We start from the raw sequence: 23576 nt of genomic DNA on the forward strand, positions 1-23576 counted from the left end.
TAAGATTCCATTCAATTTAAATGCAGTTGAGTCTTTCCAATGAACAAGAAAGCACACTATCAGGACCCAGAGCTAAATGGAACCAAACTTTAATTAATGTCATTTGTAACCTGTGTGTTTACCCTGCTATTTCATGTCTAATGGCTGCTGTGAAAAAGGGCTATTACCATTCAGGCTTTAACCGGTGGTGAAAAGTATACTTGCAGTGACCTGGAGGAAAATCTTTTTGGCACCAGGTGTTGCTAGATAATTGGATCAGAAATCAATAAAATCAGTTGGACTTTCAGACTGCAGAGTGATATAATTGGATGTTAGCGGTCTGTTATTCAGGAATACAGACCTCAGGAGGCATTCTTTGGCAAATCAGAATTAAATATTCAGCACAACCATGTAATGGTGAATGTGTGAATGTGTTGTGTTTGCAGTGCACAGCAGCAGACACCTCATGAGGAAGCACCACAGCCACCTGCGGACCAAAATCGAGTCGGGCGAGGGTACCGTCCCTGTAAGATGCCGGGGTCCCGTCCAGACCTGGGACGGGGTCCTACAGGGCGAGCAGCTCATCACCATGTCCTGCACCGACAAAATCACCAGGTCAGTGCTTGTAGGTGTCGTCTGTGGAAGTCATTGGAGTGATGGTGCAGCCCGTCCGCCACGTTGACACAGTCCCATGCCCTCAGCTCTTGAAGCTGTCGTTTTTCACTCTATCTTTGATTCACCTGTTATTTCTGTCTTTTGGGTCAATAATAGATTACACAAAACTGCGTTTCAATGTATGATTTCTGTTCCCTGTGCATCAAATTTCCTACAAACTGGTTTAAAGCTGAAGGAGCTGGCCTCTCTTGGCAGAGTCTAATCTGGTTATGCTAGATAGGCTCTTTGTTTGTTGAGATTAAAATAGGTTTGGCCTGCAAGTTTGATATTGGACTATTATTATTTGAAGCACTCATGGAAAACTTTGCTTTGCTCCCTCCACTATTAGATCTTGACCATATTTAGACTTAAATTTCGTTGCATGCAGTCGATCAGCAGCTTGATCAGGACTCCGATGAGAAACTGATTCCTAATTTCAGTGGGACTACCATGGATAGATAAAGGTTAAATAAAATACATTAGCTGTTCTTCTCATAGCAGGAGTTCAGCATCAGAAGTTTCAAACAATGCCAAAACCAAGGGATTCTTTTTTCTCTTAGCCCACCCAAACTGAGCACTGTGCTTTTTTAATGCATGAGTGTCTTGATTAGTTAAGAAGACATCCTGGTGGACAGACTCACCATCTCATGAACACATGGAGGTCCAGGAAACAGTGCATGGCAGCTGTCAGCAGTATGGTAAAGTGAAGCCTGCTGATGTGCTGAGTGGGAGCGATAGCCTTTCACCCAGGAGGTCTCTCTCCCAGCAATGCTAAAGGAGAGAGGGAAAAGGTCAATGGTCCATTGATGGAGGGCTTGACTTTATTAGAAGATTAGCTTCCTTATGAAAAGGAGAGATCTCTGGTTAAATAGAGCATTTTAAAAAGTACATATGATCCAGGGAAAGGTTTGTCTGATATTTACCTTTGTGCATCTGTGTGTGTGTGAGAGAGAGAAAGAGTGTGTGTGTGTGTGTGTGTATGTGTATGTGTGTGTGTGTGTGTGTGTGTGTGTGTGTGTGTGTGTCAAGGGAGGGAGGGGGTTGGACTGTGCTATCCATGCTATATGCCAATTCTATTGTAATCAGGCTGTTGACTATTGGTTTCCCATATGTGACTTGAATGGCTAATCCCATCGTAATGAATTAGTATATTAATACTAATCACGTCATTGTTTTAATCCCCAAATCTGCAGGCCTGACTCTCCTCCAGCTGACATATTAGTCACATGACCTTTTATACCCTCTGTGCTCTGTCTCTCGCCGCACAGAGCCACCACACGGACCGGACACACACCAAAACCTGGCCTCGCACGTTAGCCTAGCTTCATGCTAACACAGCCGACCAGGTCTTAGCCACCTTGGAAAGAGTCACTTTGCATTTTGGAATGAAATATTTTTGGTTTTATCCTCTGCTGTGCCACAGTTTGCGGGAAATGTTTCTTCACTGACATTTCAGTTCACCAAAAAAAAAAAAAAAAAAAAAAAAAAAAACAAGTTTGCCACTGAAACCAGTAGGGTCGTGTTTGTAGCATGCTAGCTCTTTGTTCGCATTAGCTAGCTCACCAGTGCTATTAACTGGTGCTAACTTTATAACATGGGCAAAGGACAAATGGGGATGGTTCCAGCTACACACTAAGTCATGGTTTAATATCTACCGTATTTTGGAATGCAGAAGTAAACAGTTGGTCATTGTTTTTTGTTTGTTTTTGTTTTTGTTTTGTGCTGCACTTCCGTTTCATCCCTCCCCTGCTAACTAGCTTGACAAGCTTATTTGACGATGTTGTGGGAGCACTTCACGTCTCTCTCTCTCTCTCTCTCTCACACACACACACACACACACACACACACACAAAATAATAATAATAATGTGTAGTGGCTGCGTCTGTATTTTTCCTTTAAAAATAAGGTGAATAAGTCGACCAGCTGGATCAGGGAGTTCAGTGTCATCTGTTATCTGTGGTGCGAATGAAAACCTTAGCAGCTGCAGCTAACTGTGCAAATATAGCTCAGTATTTCATCACCTAAAATATCTCATGAATTTATTTTTTACTAATGAAAGAAAAAAAAATCACTTATGTAGGAATTTTCCAGAAACAAGTCTCAACACCACCTTCAAGTAAGTCAGAAAAAATCGAATCAGTCACACACAGACTTGGCACTATACTATGATATTCAGTATGCCATTGCTAGAGCTTGCTAAAATATGCTATAATGTTCATTTTTTCTCGCTGATGAGATGTTATTATAGACCATAATTGCTGATTATACTGTTTTATTGCTGTTTTAACACCTCAAATTCATCAACTCAATATGGCTGGGACTGTTTATAGTTTGCTTTTTGGAAACTGTACTGCTCTATTGTTAATATATCCCAGTGAAGTAATTAAATTATTATTATTTTTTGTATCCTAGTGATGTTATTGTGCTAATCAAGGCTATTAGCTTGTTTTTGTCTCATTACACAACATCTGCTGCTGCTGGTAGCCCAGTCCTCCATGATGAACCAGACCCATTCAAAGTCCATGCAAAAAAAAAAAAAAAAAAAAAAAAAAGATCAGTGTAACAGCATCTAAAACTGCAAGTCAGAGGGAAGGAGCTGGAAAAGTGCAAAAATATACTACTCAAGTAGACATGCTTTTACTTTGTTGAAGTTTTACTTTATGTAAAAGTAGAATTAAAAGTAAAATTGATGTGAAAGTCTACTAGTAAACTACAAACTAAAAGTAACTAAAAGAGTTACCTAAAAAAAAAAAGTAACTTAGTGCATTCAAATCTTGATAGATGTTAGAATGTTGTTACTTTTATTTTTCTTCCATATTCTGTAAATTTTTTTTTCCAGCATAACATTGCAAAAGTTGAAAGGCTGCACATACACATTTTTGGACTGGATCACACAAAAGTCTAACAAATTACTTTTGATAAAAAAAAAAACAAAAAAAAACAATTTTGTAGTGTAACTACTTATTTTTCTTGATAAGTAATGCAGTAAAGTAACTGAAAAGTAAGGTTGATTTATTGGGTTATTGATTTATTGTCATTTTGTGTTCCATAAACGGAGGGTGTGTAAGGCATTTTAAGACTATAAGGGCTATAAATAAACTTGAACATGATTTAAAAAAAAAAAAAAAAAAAAAAAAAGAGGCTACTCAGTTACAGCACGATAGTATCTGTGTTTCCTTACTTCCGCCCTTGACCGTGCAACGTCGAAAAGATCTGAAATCAATTTCTAATATGGCCTCATTTGGTCTGCCATGACTGGGCCTCAACAGGAACTGAACCCGTGAATTTAGCACGGTAAGAGCCACACTGTGCCAGCTGAACCATACAGGACCACAGCTGAGCCATTGTTGTGTATGGGACGTGATTGGCACAGCACACACACACACACACACACACACACACACAGAGAGAGAGAGAGAGAGGGGTGAACCCTTCTCCAGTGGAGCTGCTGTTAATTTGACCAATTTGATTCAGTTGGCCAGGGCTGGAGACGGTGTGATTAAATCTACCCAGGTCACCAACGGGGGTGAAAGCAATTACTTTACAAAAAAATAGAGTGACGGGGGAGGGAGAAGGGACACCCTGCTTTTCTTCCATCCTTCCCTCGCTCCCTCCATCCACCAGGCCAGACGGCAGACACACTCTCTTTCCTCCACAGCTCCTCTTCCCTTTTTTTTTTTTTTTTTTTTTTTATATCGCTGTAAATGATCGGTGGCCATCGTTAAAGTGAGTGGGTCACTGAGGGCCAGTTTATCAAGGTCAGGGTGGAGGGTGGAACTAAGAGGAGCTTAGGACCGTAGACTCGAGCACACACACACACACAAATGCACGCACACACCAGCGCAATCTAAAAGTGATCCCCTAGATACTCTTTTTGTCCTCTGTCACACTCATTTTTCAGCCTCCCATTACCTTTTTATTCTCCCCACTTCCTTCAGCCTGCACTTTATCACGGCTGGATCTACTTTGACCACAGGGGATTTTAGGATCTTTACTCTAATCATAGGATTTTTGATGATAAGGGATATACCGATAAGGGAGCGTTAATGTCACGCCCCATCATCGCTTTACCTGACGATGGCCGATTTTCTTTTCTTAAGGCGGGGAAGAGAGCCAGCGCCCGTTGACGCACCTGCTCCTGCGCCGGGGTTTAAGTCAACGGCTGGGTTTAATTGAGGGGCCTGAATAGCTTCCATATAACGATGATCTTTTCTATTCCATCGCGGTTTTATGTAGATGAACACATTACTTTAATGGTTGGCGTTTACTGAGCGCGGGGTGGGAGGGAGGAAAGGATTGAGTTAGAGAGGGAGAGAGACAGAGAGCGGAGAGGTCTCTCTCCTCTCTTTAAATTCACACACCCAAGCCAGATGGCTGTCTTTTCTTGCATGAGATTAGAAGATGTTTCTAATTCACGGCGTCGCTTTCTGGGTAAATTAATATTTCAGGCTAAATTATTTCTGTTTTGGCGGAGCCGTGGTGGCGTTGTGTGTGCGCGCGTGTGCATGCGTGTGGGCGTTTGAGTAAAGCTCCCCTCTCTTTGTTTGAGAAGGAAGGACCGATCCTGCAGACAGATTGCAGGTAAAGCACGGGCGAGCGGGCGCCAGTTTTGGAGCCCATTTAGCGAAGCCGTTGACGTTAATTGACTGCTCGGGAGGCAAAAGAAGCCATAATGAGTGATTATTAAGTCACTGGGAGAAAAAAAAAAAAATCAGGCACCCGCTGTAATTGCGTCCATGATAAAGAGACATTGATTAACAAAAAAGAACAATGATGTAAAAATTAGTAGCATAATGTTGTGCCTGTGATTGCGCCTCTCATAAGTTCATTAGCCCAATGCACGGGAGAGTACACAACGCAGGTACACAGGAGGCATTTGCTTTGTTCTCCCTCTCTCTCCCTGCTCTCAGCTCTCTCTCTGAAGGGCAGAAATGATAATAAACATGGTAATTATCATTTTCCATCCATAAATTAGCATCTGCTGGTTAAATAGAGGAGATTTCAACAGTAGATGGCACCGGTCCAGCTGGCTACAGTATCAGCCGTCTTTGTGGCTGGCAGGATTAGCCCTGTAATGATTTTGTGTCACTTGTGGATCTCCCTAAACAAACCTGGAGGTGATTGCCCTTGTCCTGAGCCATCGAGGAGAGCTTGCACCCCAACGCAGTGCATTAACCACAATGCCGCTGATGAATGCATAGTAATGTGCTGTCCGTCGTGCGGCTGGTGGCGGTGGCGATGTGTTTTGTGCAGAGAGGCTGTGTGTATGTGTGTGTGTGTGTGTGTGTGTGTGTCAGTCCAACATCGGCCGTGAGCGCCTCACGTCCCACACCAAGATAGTGATCAAATTGTCTCTCCTGTCATTGACGCTCATGTGTCCTCTATCTCTCTGTCTCTCTCTCTTTCTTTCCACCCCAAATCCCCCCCTTTCTCCTCTGCATCCTATTTCCCCTCTTTTCCTCCTTGTTCCTCTTTCTCATCTCCATCCTCCTTACCTCACCTCTTCCCGTACCCATTGTCCCGTCATTGTTTCCCTCCCTTTTTTCCATCTTTTCCGTACTGTTCATTTCCTTCTCCTTGCCCTTCCTGCTTCTCTCCGTCTTCTTGTCATTGCTCCTCATGCTCTTTCATCTCCTCCACTCTTATAATCCCTGCTTTCTCCCACCCTCGCATCGCTTTCATCCTCTCCTCACCTTCAACCCTCTCCTTAAACCTCCCTTTTCCCATCTGTTCCCCCCTCCCCACTGCCCATTTCTCTCCTTCCTTTTTCCACTCTCCGCCTCCCGATCTTCCCTCCCCTCAGGTGGAACATCCTCGGCCTGCAGGGAGCGTTGCTGAGCCACTTTGTGGATCCGGTGTACCTGCACAGTGTGACGGTGGGCAGCCTGCGCCACACGGGCCACCTGGGACGGGTGTTGAACCAGCGGCAGGAACGCCTGGGCCCGCTGCCCGCCACCTACCGACGCAACCAGCCCCTTCTAAGCGGTATGGCTACGATACAGACAGACAGACTGGTGTCTTGTGTCCACATGTCGTCTAGATCTGAAGCTGCTTTATAGTTGCACCTGACACTGAGGCAATAGCATAGTTTCAAGTAGACTGGCAGCAAAATCATGCATGTGTCCCCAGAAGATCACTGCCTATGATGCCTCATGTTAACACTACGCACACCCTCAGCAGTACGTCAAAAATGTAAATATAACAACTTGTAGCAGCTCTAAAGGTAAATGGAAAATAATTTTAAACAATATAAGGCTAGATTTGGAAGTTTTATGTTTTGAACATACAAAGCACACTTTGTTTTCACAGGATGTGAAGGTGGTGGACGATGGGAGACTTTGTAAAGCTAGTGATGACTGATGAATTTGTGATTGTTCACCTGAAACAGCTCCCAAAATAAACCCAGCTGCATCAGGCATTAAACATTAAACATTTAAATTTACAATTAAATTACCACAAAAGACAATGACTATGAAATTGCCACATTACCAGGAAAAACAAAGACAACAACAAAAAAAGAAAAATAAAAAAACAGAAGATTTGCAAAAGCTTAGTTTAAATGATGCCCAGAAAACATTTGTAAGTATTATGATTATATGTTTAAAATTTAATTACAAAAATATTACCATAAAATTACCACACAATTACCCCAAAACTGTGAAAAATATAATAACAATAACAATAACAATAACAATAATAATATAACTATTATTATTATTATTATTATTGTTGTTGTTGTTGTTATTATTAATAAAATAAAATGACAAGAAAGCTTCAATATAAGAATAAAAAGAAGTAAAGTGAATTTTGTTCAGATTGTTAAATAAAACTTTTCAAAATAAAACAGTTTGTAATGAAGCTAATCACTCAACATGGCATATGCTAAAGTGTGAGCATGGAGCACTGGGGATGCTCAGATGAGGCTGGTGTCAATCCTCTCATCCCATTTTTATTTCAATAGACCTTTAATTAATTATGTTCCCATCAGTTAAGATGTCAGTTGACAAAAACACCAACCTCCGCGAAACTTGGGGATTTGTCCCTCAGTCATCAAAATACAGACTGTCACTCAAGTCCCTCCTTCATGTGATATTTAAATCCCTTAAAAGTGACAGTCGTGTCTCATTGTTCCCCATCCACAACTATCCTGACAACTCATTTTCAGCTAGTATGTTGCTCTCTGAGGTGCCTGCTGGCTGACTGATCTAAATATGCTTCCTGGCTGAATCCAAATGCTACCTCAGTTTTGTTAAATTAATTTCTGTGTGTGTAGTGTGCATTGGTGAATAGAGACTGGCTGGGTCTGCACTTTGCTGTAAACAGGGCTAAATGCCTCTCTGTTTGGGCTTTCAGTGCATCTTTTATAGTAGGGTTTGTTGTGTCCAGTTCAGGGTTGGGTGGTAATATGGTATCCCAGGTTGCTGTGAGCAAAATTTGTATCAGGGACACTGCAGTCAAAGATGGAAATACTTCAAACTTATGAATCTACAACCAGCTAACCTCTGTGGGGACTGATGTGTCGTTTGGTAACAACACGGGTAGCTTTAAGTCTAGAGGACGACCCAGTACATCAACAGGAAATATCCCATAGTTATATGGAGTCTACAATATACTTAGAACCCTATTTTTTAAAATTGGTTGGCAATATAGTATGAGGACGTCCTATCTGTAGTAAAATTTGGATTCTGCCCAACTCTAGTCCAATTCCAATCCAAAGAATGCATGGTAGCTCCAGGTGGAAAGGAGCTCACTACCATAAAAGCATCAGTGATTGGCAAGGTGTGGTTGATTGTTTTATGACTTCTGAGTAGTGCTGAAAAAATTTGTTTTGTTTTGATTTTTCCCCATCATTTACCGCAGCCAAATGACAGCCTGTGTTTGCTGTTCTCGCCCTCCCTCTAAACCACAACAAACCTCTCTGTGCTAAAGAAAAACATCACGGTGTCTTCAGACGGGGCCACCCCAGATGGAGGCCAAATACTTCTCTATTTTAGGGGATTCCTTTTAAGAAATATGTTTGAGAAAACCCCAGACCAAATAACACACAAACAGACGACAGATTTGCATACACACACGCCGCGCGCTCGACAAACTCGTGTACCCTTGCATCTCCCCTCTTACATTGTGCCAGCCAGACAGGCAACAACTAGGAACTTGTCTGGCACGTCTGCTTCCAGGGCTCCATTGAGACCTCAGGCTTTCGTTTGTACTGAAGATGAATGCTGGAACAGGATCTGAATGACACCCAACTTGTAGAAACTGCGTCAGCCATCACCAGATCTAGGGCAGACGCAGAGGCTGAGCGACAGAGATGCACAACGATGTAGGGCACGTTTTGTTGCCGGGGATCATCAATACGAACAAAGTTGGTGACAATCACGAACAAGGAGCGACTTTTCTTGAAAAATACATCGCGTTATATCATCGCAAAATGTTGATACACAGCGGGCAAAGTTGGAGCTGATGCTGTTCAACACATCTTTGACAGCTCACAAAAACTTTGGCACACTTTTGTCAGGTTTTCAAGCAAGTGCTATTATACTTCCATATTCTTTGACACTGCTTGAAGGGCATATCAGCTCTTTACAGAGCAGAGTTGCAGAGGACTGCTCCGGGTAATTGGGTGCCATGAGGATGAATATTTTGTGAGGCCTATCCTCATCAAGATTGATAATTGTACCGAATTGTCCTCTGGTGATGATGGCTGGAATGAATTTATCATTGAACGCCCGACCACGGCTTCAGCGAGCACCATGGGAGGCATTTTTCATGATTTGTTCAATGGCTTTTGGAATGGAGTCATTTCAACTTGACTTGAATAGAGTTTCTGGTTGCTTTTGAATCAAATGAAGGCGATATTACAGGCTGCAGTTGATATTTTGAGACTTTTGGTCAGGTATGATCAATTTATCCATGCTTTCTACTTTGTAATTGACTCTGCCTATAATGAATCATGCATTAGGAAACGTTCTCTGTTTGCGCAATGTCTGTAGACATTTGTATCAAGGAAAGTCTTCCCCGGTGCTCCCAGGTGAATGTTTTCCGCCAGCCGCTAACACAAAGAGAGAGGCTGTAGGATGTCCTCTGAACTATTTTTCTGTGTTTTGGGTTATCCATGTTGACAAATGGTGTAGACATGACCTTTACCTTCAGACATCGTCTACCCTCTAAACAGAGGTGGCTTCCTACGTCTGCCACAACACTCTGGCCCTCCCCTCCGACATGCTTCACAATGACTGTGTTTTGTGTGTGTATGTGTGTGTGTGTGTGTGTCACAAACTGTCAGATCTTTGCTCCTGCAGGGACCTGAGTACAGTCTATTGAAGGCTGTAAGGCGAAGGAAGGGGAGGAGAGGGGAAGAGATGGGCAGACAGTGGAGATGGCCCTACATCAAATCAATGTAATCACAGCCCTTATCGGACAGCCATTCAATGTGAAGGCAGCCAGGAAGGAGAGGGAGACAGGATGAGGGAAGGAGAGGGAGAAAGCGACGCACAGAAAGAATAGAAAAAGAGATCTCTGCTCGCATTCAGACGTCCGCGTGCATATCCTTCCCGCCTCTCACCTCTCATCTCCTCCTCGCCCCTTTCATTGGCTCTGATGAGATCCCCGGCTATTGTGCGTCCCGCAGCTCATTCAGGGTTATTTAAAAAAGCGACACCCATAGAGGAAGCCGGAGCTGGTGAGGAGCGCGGGCCCTCTCTTATCTCACACAGACAGGGCAGCTGCACCTGTACCCCGAGGCCCAAACACATCGATGGGCTGTCTTGTCCTTCACTCTCGCCCTGCTGTTAACTTCCACCGTGGCAGGAGCAGGAACCGGGGCGGGGCTTTGTCACTGCAACCCAAAAATAGATACACGTCACGCTCATAATGATTCCCGCACCTTCAGCTGTCGTGCAATCACACAATCTGCACTTACTCACCAGTTGTGGGCTCTTACAAGTACGTGTACATTCTTTTTTTAATTTTGATTTAACAAGGAAAGTTGATGATCTCCGCTTCACATCGCAACACATGTTCCATCATACCGATCAGATCAGACACAAGGCCTGTCTGTTGCCTCAGCATCACATTACACACACCTTGCTTTGACCCCAGAAGCATGCAAAGCCATTCCAAAATATCATTTCTCTCTGTAATGAGTACATGCATGTATCTAATTTTCAATATCCATTACCTGATGAACTACACTATTTATTTAGCACTAATTTTCACAGTGTAACTTTCACTGAAATAAAATGAGTAGAACCGGCATTTGCTGCGATGGACTGGCGACCTGTCCAGGGTGTTTCACTGCCTTCGCCCTATGAGCGCTGGGATAGGCTCCAGCACCCCCCCGCGACCCTAGTGAGGATAAGTTTAGAAGATGAATGAATGAATGAATGAAGAACCGGCATTTGTTTACGGGAGAACTGATTCATGATTGACAGAAACATGTTCTGTTTTTGCAAGAAAATGAATAACACCACTGTGAAATTAACTTGGTGGCTCTTGATTTTGATTCAAATTTTTAAAAAACGTTGGTTGTGTGAGGAGTTGAGCCTTACCTGGTAGGTTGTTGGTGCCTTTGACAGAATGTTAACAACAGTGCAGGAAATTAGTATTAACCATTCACTGGACTCACTGTCTATAGGATTAACTTAGCTCACAGCTAATTTGTTAATATCAGTGAAGACAAAAATTAACCTCAGCACACTGAAATAACTTTACTGTGACTTTATTGGGAGTGCGTTTCGCCTGTTGCTTCCTCACGTTCGCTCAAGAAAATGATGTGATCACAGCTGTGATAAATACGTTTTGGTCACACCTACCAAAACCGAGTTACAAGAATTATTATTGTAATTAATTATTACATTAATTAATTATTATTGTATTATAAGTAGAAAACTGACCAACCTGCTAGAACCTAATCATCTATAACTGTTTCCAGTTACACCATGGGAAATGGGGTAACTCTGTCCTATATCATGTTTTTTTTTTTTTGTTTTTTTTTTAAAACATTATTTGTTGAACAGTGTCATGGGTTTCTGTAATATGATTTACATTTTAATATAAATGCTAGAAAATCTTGAAAAAATTAAAACTGTGATGGCTAGTCATGTGACCAAGACAGACACGGTTAGAATAGATCAGCATGGTGGAAATCGATGGGAAGTTATGCTTTCAGCCGTTGGAAGTGCTTTGCTAAGGGGCGCCTTGATGGTAGGAGAAAACGGCTTTACTCATTCACTTTCTCCTGCCAGTCCAGGGATTCAAACCAGCAACCTTCCAGCTACAAACCCACTTCTCTCACCTCTTGACTGCTGCCCTAGATACACTTTGCAGAAGTCCCACTTTCCACATGCTTTGCTGCCTCAGTGCTCCAGCACTGTTGCTCAACCCCCAAGAGGAATACTTTTGAAAATCCTGCAGCGCAGATGCCAGATCGAGTCAAGGTGGAACAGTTTTTTCTACAGCACATATAAATACACAGACTGGGCTATAGCCGCGACTCTAAAGCAGCTGTATCCTGTACATTATGAATCCCATAACCAAAGCCTCTGATTCAGCCTCTTTCATATCTGGCAGACACTGCCCAGAATAGAAATTGATCAAGTCTTCAGTGGGGGAAAAATCAAATTGGCTATTACAGAAACAGAGGAGTCAAGTCCATTGAAGGGATCAAATGAGCCATGAATGGAGTGAGAGAAAGGGAAGGCAGGATGGATAGGAGGGTCTTTTGTTCAAAGAGGTGCGTCTGCACAAGAGAGAAGGGATGGGTAATAAGAGACTCGGAGGATTGTTATTGTGGCAGGCAATTCATTCCAGCTCCAAGGAGCTACAGAAAAGAGGAATTGAGATTGGTGAATGGAAGAGTGAAGACGGGAAAATGAGTGTGGCAAGGGGGGAAATGATCCTCAGGCATGTGTTGTGGTATTGTACATCACACATTGTCCTGTAACAAGCTGTCTGTCAGACGGGAAGATCAAGGGCAACTGTTGTTCATGTGCTTTAGATAATCTGTCAGGTGATCTGTAGGAAGATACCTTCACCATCAGAGGAGGCAGTAAAGAACGGGGTGGAAGTCATGGTGCAGTTCAAGAAACAGATTGCTTTCTGAAGACTATTTGATGGATTAAATAGGGAATAATGTTGAGTCACTTTTTTTCTAGATATACTGGCCCTAGCATTCCGCTTTCATTACCTTTCTAAGATGCAATCCAGATGCAACACAAGTTAAAAAAAAAAAAAAAAAAAAAAAAAACAGGAACAACACCTGGGACACACAACTGTCGTCCCCAGCAAACACCTCACATCAGCGTCTGATTGTGCCTCAACATGACATCGTCGATGAGAATCAAGTCAAGCTGGTGTTGACAGTACAGTAGGAGGTGCCAGCAGGTGTTCAAAGACAGGGGTGGACACCAAGGTTGTCTGTCTGTCTGCAAGGATGTGATTTTTGTCCACCGGTCCTTTTTTCAGGCAGTCTGAACCATGAAATCATACACAGTCCAGAAACAATATGCATGGGGTGCTGCTTGGGGGTGAAAAGATCTTAAGTTTGGACCTTGTTAGTTAGAAGAAATCTGAGGCACTCAAGTATATTGCATGCCTCAGATTTCCTCTACAATTTTATGAAATAATTTATATTCTGCTTTGGCTAATTAACACTCAATTTGCACCACTAAGACCTGCGTTACTCTAATCATCAGATGGCACTCGTATCACTGACGGCTTGAAACTGGCCTTATAGAAGATGCTGTTTCTGTCCCCAACCGGTCCATCATTTTATTTTAAGTTGATGTAGTTGTTTCGGTGAGGTCGGCATTTTCTTCTCCCGCTGGCTGCACGGTGCCAACATTTTCTGCTGCTTCAGGCTGCTTATTCGGTGGCTTTATGATCCGATCCATTTTTCTGGCCCGGAACACATGGGAAAGGACCCCCCGGTCACAGGCTCCCACAAATCACCTACGGTGGCCCACAGGGGACAGTAGTTGCGTTCATGTGCGACTACTCGACGGCCGAAAGGAAAGTATGTACCGTGTGAATTGCAAAAATGGTATTCCTAATTACTTGTGGCGTTTTTTTGTTCGCCCTGTCATTTTTAATTTCACGGGCACTTTGTGAAGTTTCAAGGACATTCTTGCCCCGAGCCCTTGTTTAATTTCTGACCCTGCGGTGTCAGCTGGGCTTCTGCCGCGGGAGCGACACCTCTGCCGGCGCTGGCGTTCTCAATGCAGACAGCTAGTCTCTGTGCATGGAGCCCAGTGTGACCGCCACTCACCTCCACTTTCCGTCTACCTCCGTCTCTCGTTCTCCGTCCTCCACTGCTCTCTTTGTGTAGTTCGCTAGCGAGGCTAATTATTTGAGAGAGAAAGGGAAGGAAGGCGGGACAGAGATTCCAATTCAGGGGAGCTGTCTCTTTTTTTGTGTGTGGAGATAATGTTTACAACGCACATAGCTGGCAACACTCAAAACCGCTATTAGGTGCATGCATTCAAGAGCAGAGAGGCACAACCACACACAAATACGCCCAATGGCAAGTGCTTGATAGCCTCCCTTCCCTCTCTTTCTCTCTCTCTCTCTCTCTCCCTCCCTCTCTCTCTCTCTCTCTGAGGGTATATCAAAGCTTCATACAGTATAAACAGCCATGCAGTTTCAGGTCCAGGTTGACTCGGCTTTTTGCAGCGCTGCAAAACTTTACGTGTGTTGTTCGCCTGGGGGAGAGAGCGCGGGAAGGGTGGAAGGAAGGTTAAACGAAACAAGAAAGTGCAGGCTTGAAGTAAAAAAAAAAAAAAAAAAAAAAAAACATACAGCAGCTTATTTCCACTCGGGTATTTATGTGTTTATTAAAGAACGTCTCGCAAGTGCATTACAAGTTTTGAACATTCTCCTGAAATGTGTTTGTGCGGCGACTGAACTCTGATTTGCACGGTGCGGCACACGTGCGCGTTTTCCCCGAAGCAAATTGATTGTTGAATGAATGTGATCATAATGCATTACAATAAATAGGATTTTGGGAAAAGTATTGTACACTGGGCATGTAGTGAAGCCTAAACCCACCTAAAGTCAGTTTATCCACTTGTTCGTTAACAGGGATAAAGTCTATCTTTTTTTTTTTTTTTGACATAAATCTTTTATGCCTAAAAGTGATGCAGATTAGACTAAAATAAGCCAGACACTGCAAAAAAAAAGTCATTTAGTCTCATAGTTAAAATCTTGTTTGCAATGTAGTTTCACTTCAGCGGGTGTAGATATGTTGAAACAAGGCAGAATACGGTAGATCAGCCCGGTAGGATCAAGAAAATGATTGAAGAAAATTCTGGTATCAAGTTGATCAGCACTGGAAACGAATGAGATTATCTCATCCTGCCGGTGGATTTTCCACTTGTTGATTTAAAGAGTCAGTATGAGACTACAGGACTTGTTAACATGGAGACTTTGCAGTGTGTAGGGAGAGCAGCATAACTTACTACAGGATCATTTTTTTGAGTTAAAAGGCAGGGCTGCAAGAGAGCATATCTCCATGGTCTGCTGCAGAGATGATGATCTTCCTAAAACAAGAAGCAACAAAGTGTCTTTTTCCCTTGTGCTCTCCTGGCTGCAGGGCTGAGCAGTGCCGAGTATCAGCAGCCGGGGAAGGCCCCGTGTGTGAGCGTCAACTGGACTCTGGGCGACTCCCAGCTGGAGGTGGTCAACACCGCCACGGGACAGAGGCGGGACTCGGGAACGCCTTCACGCCTCTGCAAGCACGCCCTGTTCACCCGCTGGAGCAGGCTTTATCGAAAGGTGAGGGCAAGTATGACGGGGCACAGAAACGGTGAAGGCGCAGCAGGATGGGCAGAGCTCTGATTGGCTGACTTACATTCAAAGCTATTATGAGATACTCAGTAAAAATGCAGACTTTTGGCCTCATAACATTTAATGTAATTCTTACTAAGCTAAGTGATAATTAGCACTCATATTACTGTTGATGTGACACTTAGCAATAGCATTGTTTAGCTACCAGAACTGTATTGCTTGCTAGAGAAATAATATGTAATTTATAATATTTAACTCAGTTTGCTCCTCCCTATAACACAGCAGTGATTTAAAGTACATGTGTCTAGTCCAGGAAAGCTTTTACATTTGTTGATCTGAACGAGAGCTTAGCACCAAAGATGGGGACAAAAAGTGGAGACCAAAAAACTGAAGTATTTAAGGATTACCACTGATGCATTGAACATTTGTGTTCCCTCTGATAGATTTACATTGTGCTGTGTCAAACAACACCACTTAGCTGTTCCAAAATCACTGCAAAGCACGGCTTCCTGCAGCTTACTGCTTAAAGTATACAGCCGCGTCTTTGATCATTTGTGCTCACAAAGGGGGCTGCCATCCCCTTTCAGTCCCCCTGCAAATGGCCCCTCACTGGGAGGCAATACAGCACGCCGGCCGTGAACAGCAGGAATCACTTGCTCTGTATACGTGCACACAGCATTACAGGAGCATTAATAGTGCATGTGCACATTCACCTAAAGTTCACGCAAACAAAAATGCAGCAGGCAGCATTTCAAAATGAGAGGAGCACGCGGCGGCGGCCGGGCTGCAGGTGAGCGCGGCGCAGGAGCCGCGGAGCCGTCCTCACTTCCTGTGGATGAACTGGTCGGCCTGGCAACAGCTGCCGTCTGTGCAGCTTATCGAAAACTGGCAGCTCGCTTCTTTAACGGCAGCACGCAGACCCGCTGCACTTTCATTTTCATTCTGAAACTTTATGTAACAGACACTGCCTGCATCGCCAAATGGCGGCCGTTAAAGCATAATGACTATGAAACCATAATTATTTGGAGAAGCACTCGAGGAGGCCCCCACCCTAAGTGCTCCCTGTGCGTCGCATAGAAGGGCCACGCAAGAGCAGTCGCACTAATCTCCAAAAGAAACTTTTGCTCTCTCTCTCTCCCCGTGCTTGTCTCTCCGCCTATCTTCTTTTTTCCCCTCACCCCTTGCGACAATAGGAATGCACAAAAAGCACAGAGAATGTTCAATTGCTTGTGAAATTTAAATGGGGAGATTACACAGCTGTTGAAGCCCCCCCCCCACACACACATACTCGCCCCCCCCAAATGCGTTTGTGCCGGCTCATTCGTTTTGTTTTGCTCGCTCTTTTTCTTCCTCTCCCTCGCGCGCGAAACCTTTACCCTCTCTCTGCCCCCACTTTGTTTCTCTCTTTGTTTCCTCCTCCTATCTGGCTGTCTGTCTCCGTGTTGCTTTTATCTGCCTCTCAATTGCTGTCTCTCTCTCCGTCTCTCCGTGCCCCCCTCCTGCCTGCCCTCCCTCCTCAGCTGGGGGTCCGTGCGTGTGGCTCGGCGGAGCGGCAGCTCATGTACTGCGAGGCCAAGATGGCGGCGCGCCCCTACCAGACGGTCAAGCAGCAGTGGTTCAGATCTCTGCAGGACACGGGCCTGGGCACCTGGGTCAAGAAACCACCCGAGCAGGAGCACTTCCTGCTGTCGGACTGAGGAGCAGTGTGTGTGTGTGTGTGTGTGTGTGTGTGTGTGTGTATGAGTACATGTGTATGTACGTGTGTTTTTCTTAACCTTAATTTAACCAGGGAATGTCGACTGAGCACCGTGCGCTTCTCCAGCACCGCCCTGCTTCACATCCATACAGCAACACACATTCACAAACACAGGCTGACTCAGCTGAAAGGCCTTGCTCAAGGGCACTTCAGTGTGCGTTTTAAAGACACCATGAAATGAACACCCATGCTTTCTCCTCCTTCCTGGAAAACATGATATCTTTACTGGTGACCTCACGCTGCTCTTCAGGGCATAAATACAAATTTCAGCCAATTTTGGAGTCATGTGACCTCTTCACTCGTCCCACCAAATAAAACTCTCTCTCTCTCCCTGTCCAGGTCATTTAGGCTCATTTTAAGTCTTGTTTTTCAAGGTAACAAAAATCTGCCAGTGGGATGAGATAATCCCATTTTTTCCAGTGCTAATCAACTTGTTTCCAGAATATTCTTGAATCAAGTGCCCTTTTGTTGATCGTAGTGCTTGTCTGCCTTATTCTGCCTGGTTTCAGCAGATTTACGTTCGTGTTCCCCTCCCACCGGCAGGTCTCACCTGTTTAAAGAAAAACAAGATTTGAACACTGAATATGAGACTAAATGTCTTGTTGAAATGGAGATTTTTGGCAGTGTAACTTTTTCCAGTTGGATTAAACTTTTGAATAATCCCGCCCCGTGCGCTGTCCCGCCCTGGTTTCCTGTCTTAAGAGGAAATCCATCAAATGAAGGAAGTGTGAGTGCCTTTTCATGGCATCTTTAAGGGGAAGAGGAGCGTTCATCAGTCACTTTCCCCACCTGCATCCCACCAGTCAACAAGCTGTCAGTCACACGCCGGCCTCAAGGCTACCACCATGTGTCTGTGTGTGTGTGTGTGTGTGTGTGTGTGTGTGTGTGTGTGTTTTGGATGTATACAAACGGGCAAGAGGAACGTCAAATGGAAAACCTGAAAGAACCAGGAACTGAAAGGAACTCGCCCTCAAAATGGATTTTTGCTTTTTCCCGTGACTCAACCTATTTTGATGAAACACACAGACACGCTTACTTACTCACACACACACACACACATACACACACACACACACTCACACATACAAAGGTGTGGTTTGGCTGTCATGGTGGGGCGGAGTAACCTTGAGCGGAGTGAAAGGCAGCTGCTATCTTGTCATCAGCTATTTCCGGGCCCCAAGGCTCCTGCTGAGGCGCGGAGCCACGGGGGAGAGAGAGATAGAGAAGGAGAGAGGGAGAGAGAGAGAGAGAGAGAGAGTGGGCCGCGTCCAATTACTGGCCCTGTCAGGGTGACGGGTGATAGAGGAAGGGAGGCGATGGAGAGAAAGAAAGAAAGAGAGAGAGAGGTAGGATTCGACGTTGTACCCTCACCTCGCCTCAAAGCAGGCCCCATCTTACCTTCCCTCCCTCCGTTTCCTCTCGTCCTCCTCCCTCCTTTCTGACTGACACTCGTTTTCCTCGCCCTTTCACTCCTGTCCAACCCTCTCTCTCTCTCTCTCTCCCTCTCTCTCTCTTTGTCTGCGTCTCCTCCCTCCATCCTTCCTTAGTCCCCGTCCTCCTCCATCTCTTCCTTGCCTTTCAAGCAGCCCGGCAACAGCAGAGTTTGACAAGGCACATCGACAGGTTAATTCACCCCCCCTCCCCCTTCCCCTCCCCTCACCTCCTCCAAACACACACTTTTTTTCCCTCCTTCTCCTCACCCCGACAGGGAGAGAAGAGAAAAATAGAGGTGAGGGCAGCGAGGCAGCATAATGGCAGCCGCGGAAGTGGAGGTGATCAGGGAGGGTGTGTTCCTCTCTTTCACAGGTCGTGTGTGTGTGTGTGTGTGCTGCTCATTATTGGGCCAATCACACTGTTGTGTTTGTGTGGTCGTGACCGCCCTGAACGTATCATGGCGGAGGTGACGGCGACTTTTTTTTTTTGCCACCACAGGTCACAGACGCACCACTTTCTTTCTTTCTTTTTTCTTCCCCCAGCATCACGTCAGTGTGTAAGATCACCTCATCACTGTGCGCACTTCTGCCACACACTCACAAGTTTTTCCTGTTTTTTTTTTTTTTTACTTCTTTGCCCACTTCATGATGTAAGCGCGCGTCCTTTGTGCGCCGAGTGTCAGATCAGAACAGGCGTGTTGATTTACCCGCGCCAGTTATAATGCAGCTAAATGTTTATATTCATCCTAATCATGACTGTGTTGTTCTCAGTCACCGCTGAAGAGCCCACCCTCTCTCTCTCCATAAAGAACCCAGACAAGGCGTGCTAATCGCCGGCAGCGTGGCTCAGGCGGCCGCCACATAAAAGCAGTGACAGTGACATCTAGTGGCGCTTCTGTGTCGGTTTCCGGCCCGTGCCCCTTGGAAGGCCCCCGTTTGAGCAGCCGTGCACGCTCCGCTGGGCAGCCGGGGATACAGTCGCGGCGCAGATTGACTGTGTGTGCGGCGCAGTGTAACTCGAGTGTGTGAGGAAGGTCATTTCTGTCGCCGGCTAGATTTACACAAGAGCTTGAGCAAAAACGTGACCCACATCTGGCTTTCAATTACAGTTCACCAGTGACCTGATCAACCGATATATGTGGAGTCGATATTGGTCTTTTGGCTCGCCTGTGACCACAACTACAGAGACACCTGTCAAACCTGTAAATGAACCTATGCAAACTCATTTTTCATTCAGAGTGAAACTGAGCTTTGGTGAAGTATTGGCTTGTGTAATTCCCTGGGTGTTGTATGAGTTCACATGGTGGTGAAATCTCCTCATTAGTTGCTCTGTACTCCTCTGGGCTGATCATCCACAATACTGGATTTCTATCCCTCCAGTCACTTCCATAGTGCAGAAAAACAGCCACCAAAAAAGCACTTTTAATGTCTAAACAAATGCAAATAAAGTGGTTTATGCCAAAATAAAAAAAAAAACAACAAGTCCTAGTACCCCTTTTTTTGTGTGTAGTTGCAATTTGTGAAAGCACCATCAGGTTGTTTCTTCCTGGCACAAGGTCACTATGTGGAAGTTTCCCTTAGACGTTACCTGCCGGATCTACTTTCCATTTTAAAAAGGAAAATAATGAGAAAAGAGACATTTAATGTCCTCAGAAAACGGGTACCGGGACTTGTAGTGTTTTTTGTGTTCGTGTGGACTCATAGCACACCCAGGTAATTACATAACACAACACTCCACCTTTCGTAAACAGGTGCAATTCTGCAGGTCACTCCTTCAAGAGCTGCTCATCGTTCTGTTTCAGTGAAGAATTTTAGTGTCGCATGAAGGTCCGAATAATATTTCAGAGGCTTCATCCTGAAAAGAATCAAATTGTGGATGGAAACAGAATGCTTGCAGTTTTTTCTTTGGATTTAAAATGGCAAAATTGAAATATTTGCTATTGGCAGCATCAGTACAAAAATACAGGTATCAGAATCAGCCCTCAGAGTCTCTTTCTCAGTTTATTGATAATCTGTGGAGTGTTTCAGTCCAAGCCTTGAGCAGATTTGCTTCCACAGAGTTGAAAATGTAACTGTGTTCCTGTGTAAATCTAGTCTCCCTCTGCTTGTGAGTGCAGCGAGAAAAGCCGTTTGTCGTCATCCATGTGTGGCCGTTTTCTTTTCTGTAAATCCGCCTGTGGCTCACACACCCCACGAGCCAGCCGTCACTGTTTGTGTACGTAGCTAACGACCTCACGCCACGTTCCATAATCGCCGTATTAATCGTTCAAGGATATGAGAACCCCTTGTACCCACCTCACCTCTGAGAGATTTATTTTGAGAGATATTAAAAGTAAGGCATGTCTGAATGGCAATATTGTATCTACGAGTGTACATATGTAAAAATCCAAGAAATGTATAAAAGATGTTAAAAAGAAGATGTGAAGAGATCCTAAAACGTCTGATTATGATGTAAATTAAAGTATATGAATAAATGCTGCTAAGGTCTGTAAATTGCACTTCAGTTAACATCTTAAAAGTGAATGTTTGTATATGTGAATAAAGACACAAAATCTTGTCATTTTATCTTGTCTTGGGGTTGTTTTCTGATGAGTCACATTTTGGGAAAAAAAAAAAAAAAAACAATATTTAGAAAAAAATAAGCCATTTCTTCTTCATATAAATGTATATAAAAAAGACTAACATAGCACAACATGTTTGACTATTACACCACTGTTTGCATCATTTAAACATTTCACATATGTATATAGTCTTTTTTTTTCAAGCCCTTCATGAAAATTCAAGGCTATTCCACTCAGTCTTCTTGATAAATATCCCAAAAACAAATAATGAGGCCCATTTCCACTTCATGAACGCCTCTCTATCGGCATTGTTGGCCCTCAGGAGCATCCAGACAAATATTAAAGAGGTCTTCCCTCTCCTTTCTGTCCCAGGGGAAATCCGTGGGGAAATGGTTATCTCTGCCAGGCTGGGTGGCAGGTGTCACACAGACCAGCCACCAAATTAGCCGGGAGGAAGCATGAAGCGAGGACGAGGGAGAAGAGAGAGCAAAAGGGAAAACGGGGGTGTGTATGTGTGTGTGTGTATGCGCGGCTGGTATTTCGAGGTGTGCCTCCTCAGCAACCCCCTTCCCCCTTAAGGCGGTGGAGCTGGCTGTGTGCTCCACAATAAACATCATAATTGACAATTTGCTCCAGTGGCTGGTCACGGCCAGCCAGCTATAATCTAATGGATGAGGCCAGAGAGATAAAACTCGGAGGAATATTCTCTGCCTCTCTTTCAGTGTCATGCTGCTCCTCAATGAAATCTAGGAACCCAACAGCAGCGGCGCACGCCCCCCTGTTGTGTTTTAAAGCAACACAAGGGCCACTTCTTTGTAATATAACATATATACAGTAACACAGCATCACCATATAGGGATGTGGACGATATTGGGCTTTTATTAATGATTCAATATCAGCCAGTGTCCACTGCCACACATTTTGCCACATTTTAATCCGATTCCACAGGGAAAAAAATGCATTAGTATGTTATTATTATTATTAGTGGTAGCAGTAGACGTAGTAGTTAGGCTTGGGCTATTTATTGGTATCTTATTGATATCGTGATATGAAACTAGATATCACCTGGGATTTCAGATACTGTAATATTATGATGTGGTATAAGTGATGTCTTTCCCTGGTGTTAAAGGCTTCATTACAGTAAAGAAATACAATTTACTGAACTTATTAATCTGTTCTAGCGCTTTTATTGTGTGCATCTACCTGTTTGGTCATCATATCCACATTACTAATGATTGTTTATCAAAAATCTCATCTGGAAATATCTTGTGAGAGCACCAATGGCCATATCTACAATTTCATCACAGTATCGATATTGAGGTATTTGGTGAAACATACTGTGATATTTGATATTATCCATATCATCCAGCCCTACACTGCAAAAACTCAAAATCTTACCAAGATTATTTGTCTTATTTCAAGTAAAAATGTCTTATTTCTAGTCAAAATATCTCATTACACTTAAAATAAGACATGATCACCTCGGAAATAACTTGTTTTTAGACAATTTTCACTTGTTTCAAGTGAAAATCTACTTGAAACAAGTGAAAATTAGCTTGAAACAAGTTATTTCAACAAATTTTGCCAATTGAAACAAGCAAATTTTCACTTGTTCATTTGTGTCACAAGTGAAAATTTTAAGTGTAATGAGATATTTTGACTAGAAATAAGACATTTTTACTTGAAATAAGACAAATAATCTTGGTAAGATTTTTGAGTTGTTGCAGTGTAGTAGTAGTATCATCATCCTAGGTATCAATGGAGAGGTTAAATGTCCCATTCTGGTCTTTGTGCTGTTTTAGTGGCTTTTCCCACCTGACAGTTAATACTTTTATAGGGGAAACAATGAGGCTTTGGAATTTTTTTAGGGTGAAAATGGCCAGATTTAAATATTTTAATTCAAATGTATGTGCACATCCACTCAAGGGGGGAACTGCTGGTTCTACATCCATTAAACTGCACGCACACACACAAAATATCCATGAAACAGAAAGGTAATTTACCTGTGAAGTCCAGGTCAGTCAGGAGAGGGAGGTGTAGCTGACAGGGAGGAAACAGGCTGTAACTAAACAGGCAGTCGGTCCTCTTGCCAACTGACTGTATTCATCTGCTGTTACTGCTTCAGTATGCAGGGAGGCTGTCAGCTGATCTGCTCTGAGCCCAGCTAGCCCATCCACAACTCAGCAGCACCGAGTTAAGGTTTCTGTTTGAAATCTGAATATCTGCATTTATAATTAATATTCACTCGACTTATCGTTCACGCAGGATGTCATCATTCCAAGCGAACACATTTACATTCAGATTAACAAAGTGTAATATTCAAAATGATACATATCTCCAGCTGAACTGAGGGAAGCGGTGACAGGGGTTAGTATTAAATACGGAGGAAGAGAAGCACGAGAGCCGGGG

The 23576-nt window shown here is 43.8% G+C and overlaps 1 protein-coding gene across 1 annotated transcript in view; it reads left to right on the top strand.

Annotated features, from left to right (window-relative positions):
* The window catches only part of adarb2 (adenosine deaminase RNA specific B2 (inactive)), a 181707-nt gene extending 164593 nt beyond the window's left edge, over nt 1-17114 (top strand). The window contains exons 7-10 of the mRNA XM_030078758.1: nt 426-594; nt 6437-6618; nt 15224-15405; nt 16938-17114. Of these exons, the coding sequence (XP_029934618.1) occupies nt 426-594; nt 6437-6618; nt 15224-15405; nt 16938-17114 (710 nt within the window). The remainder of the gene's footprint in view (nt 1-425; nt 595-6436; nt 6619-15223; nt 15406-16937) is intronic.
* Nucleotides 17115-23576: the final 6462 nt, after the last annotated feature.

Source organism: Myripristis murdjan, chromosome 20, assembly GCF_902150065.1.
Source record: "Myripristis murdjan chromosome 20, fMyrMur1.1, whole genome shotgun sequence".
NCBI classification, from domain to species: Eukaryota; Metazoa; Chordata; class Actinopteri; order Holocentriformes; family Holocentridae; genus Myripristis; species Myripristis murdjan.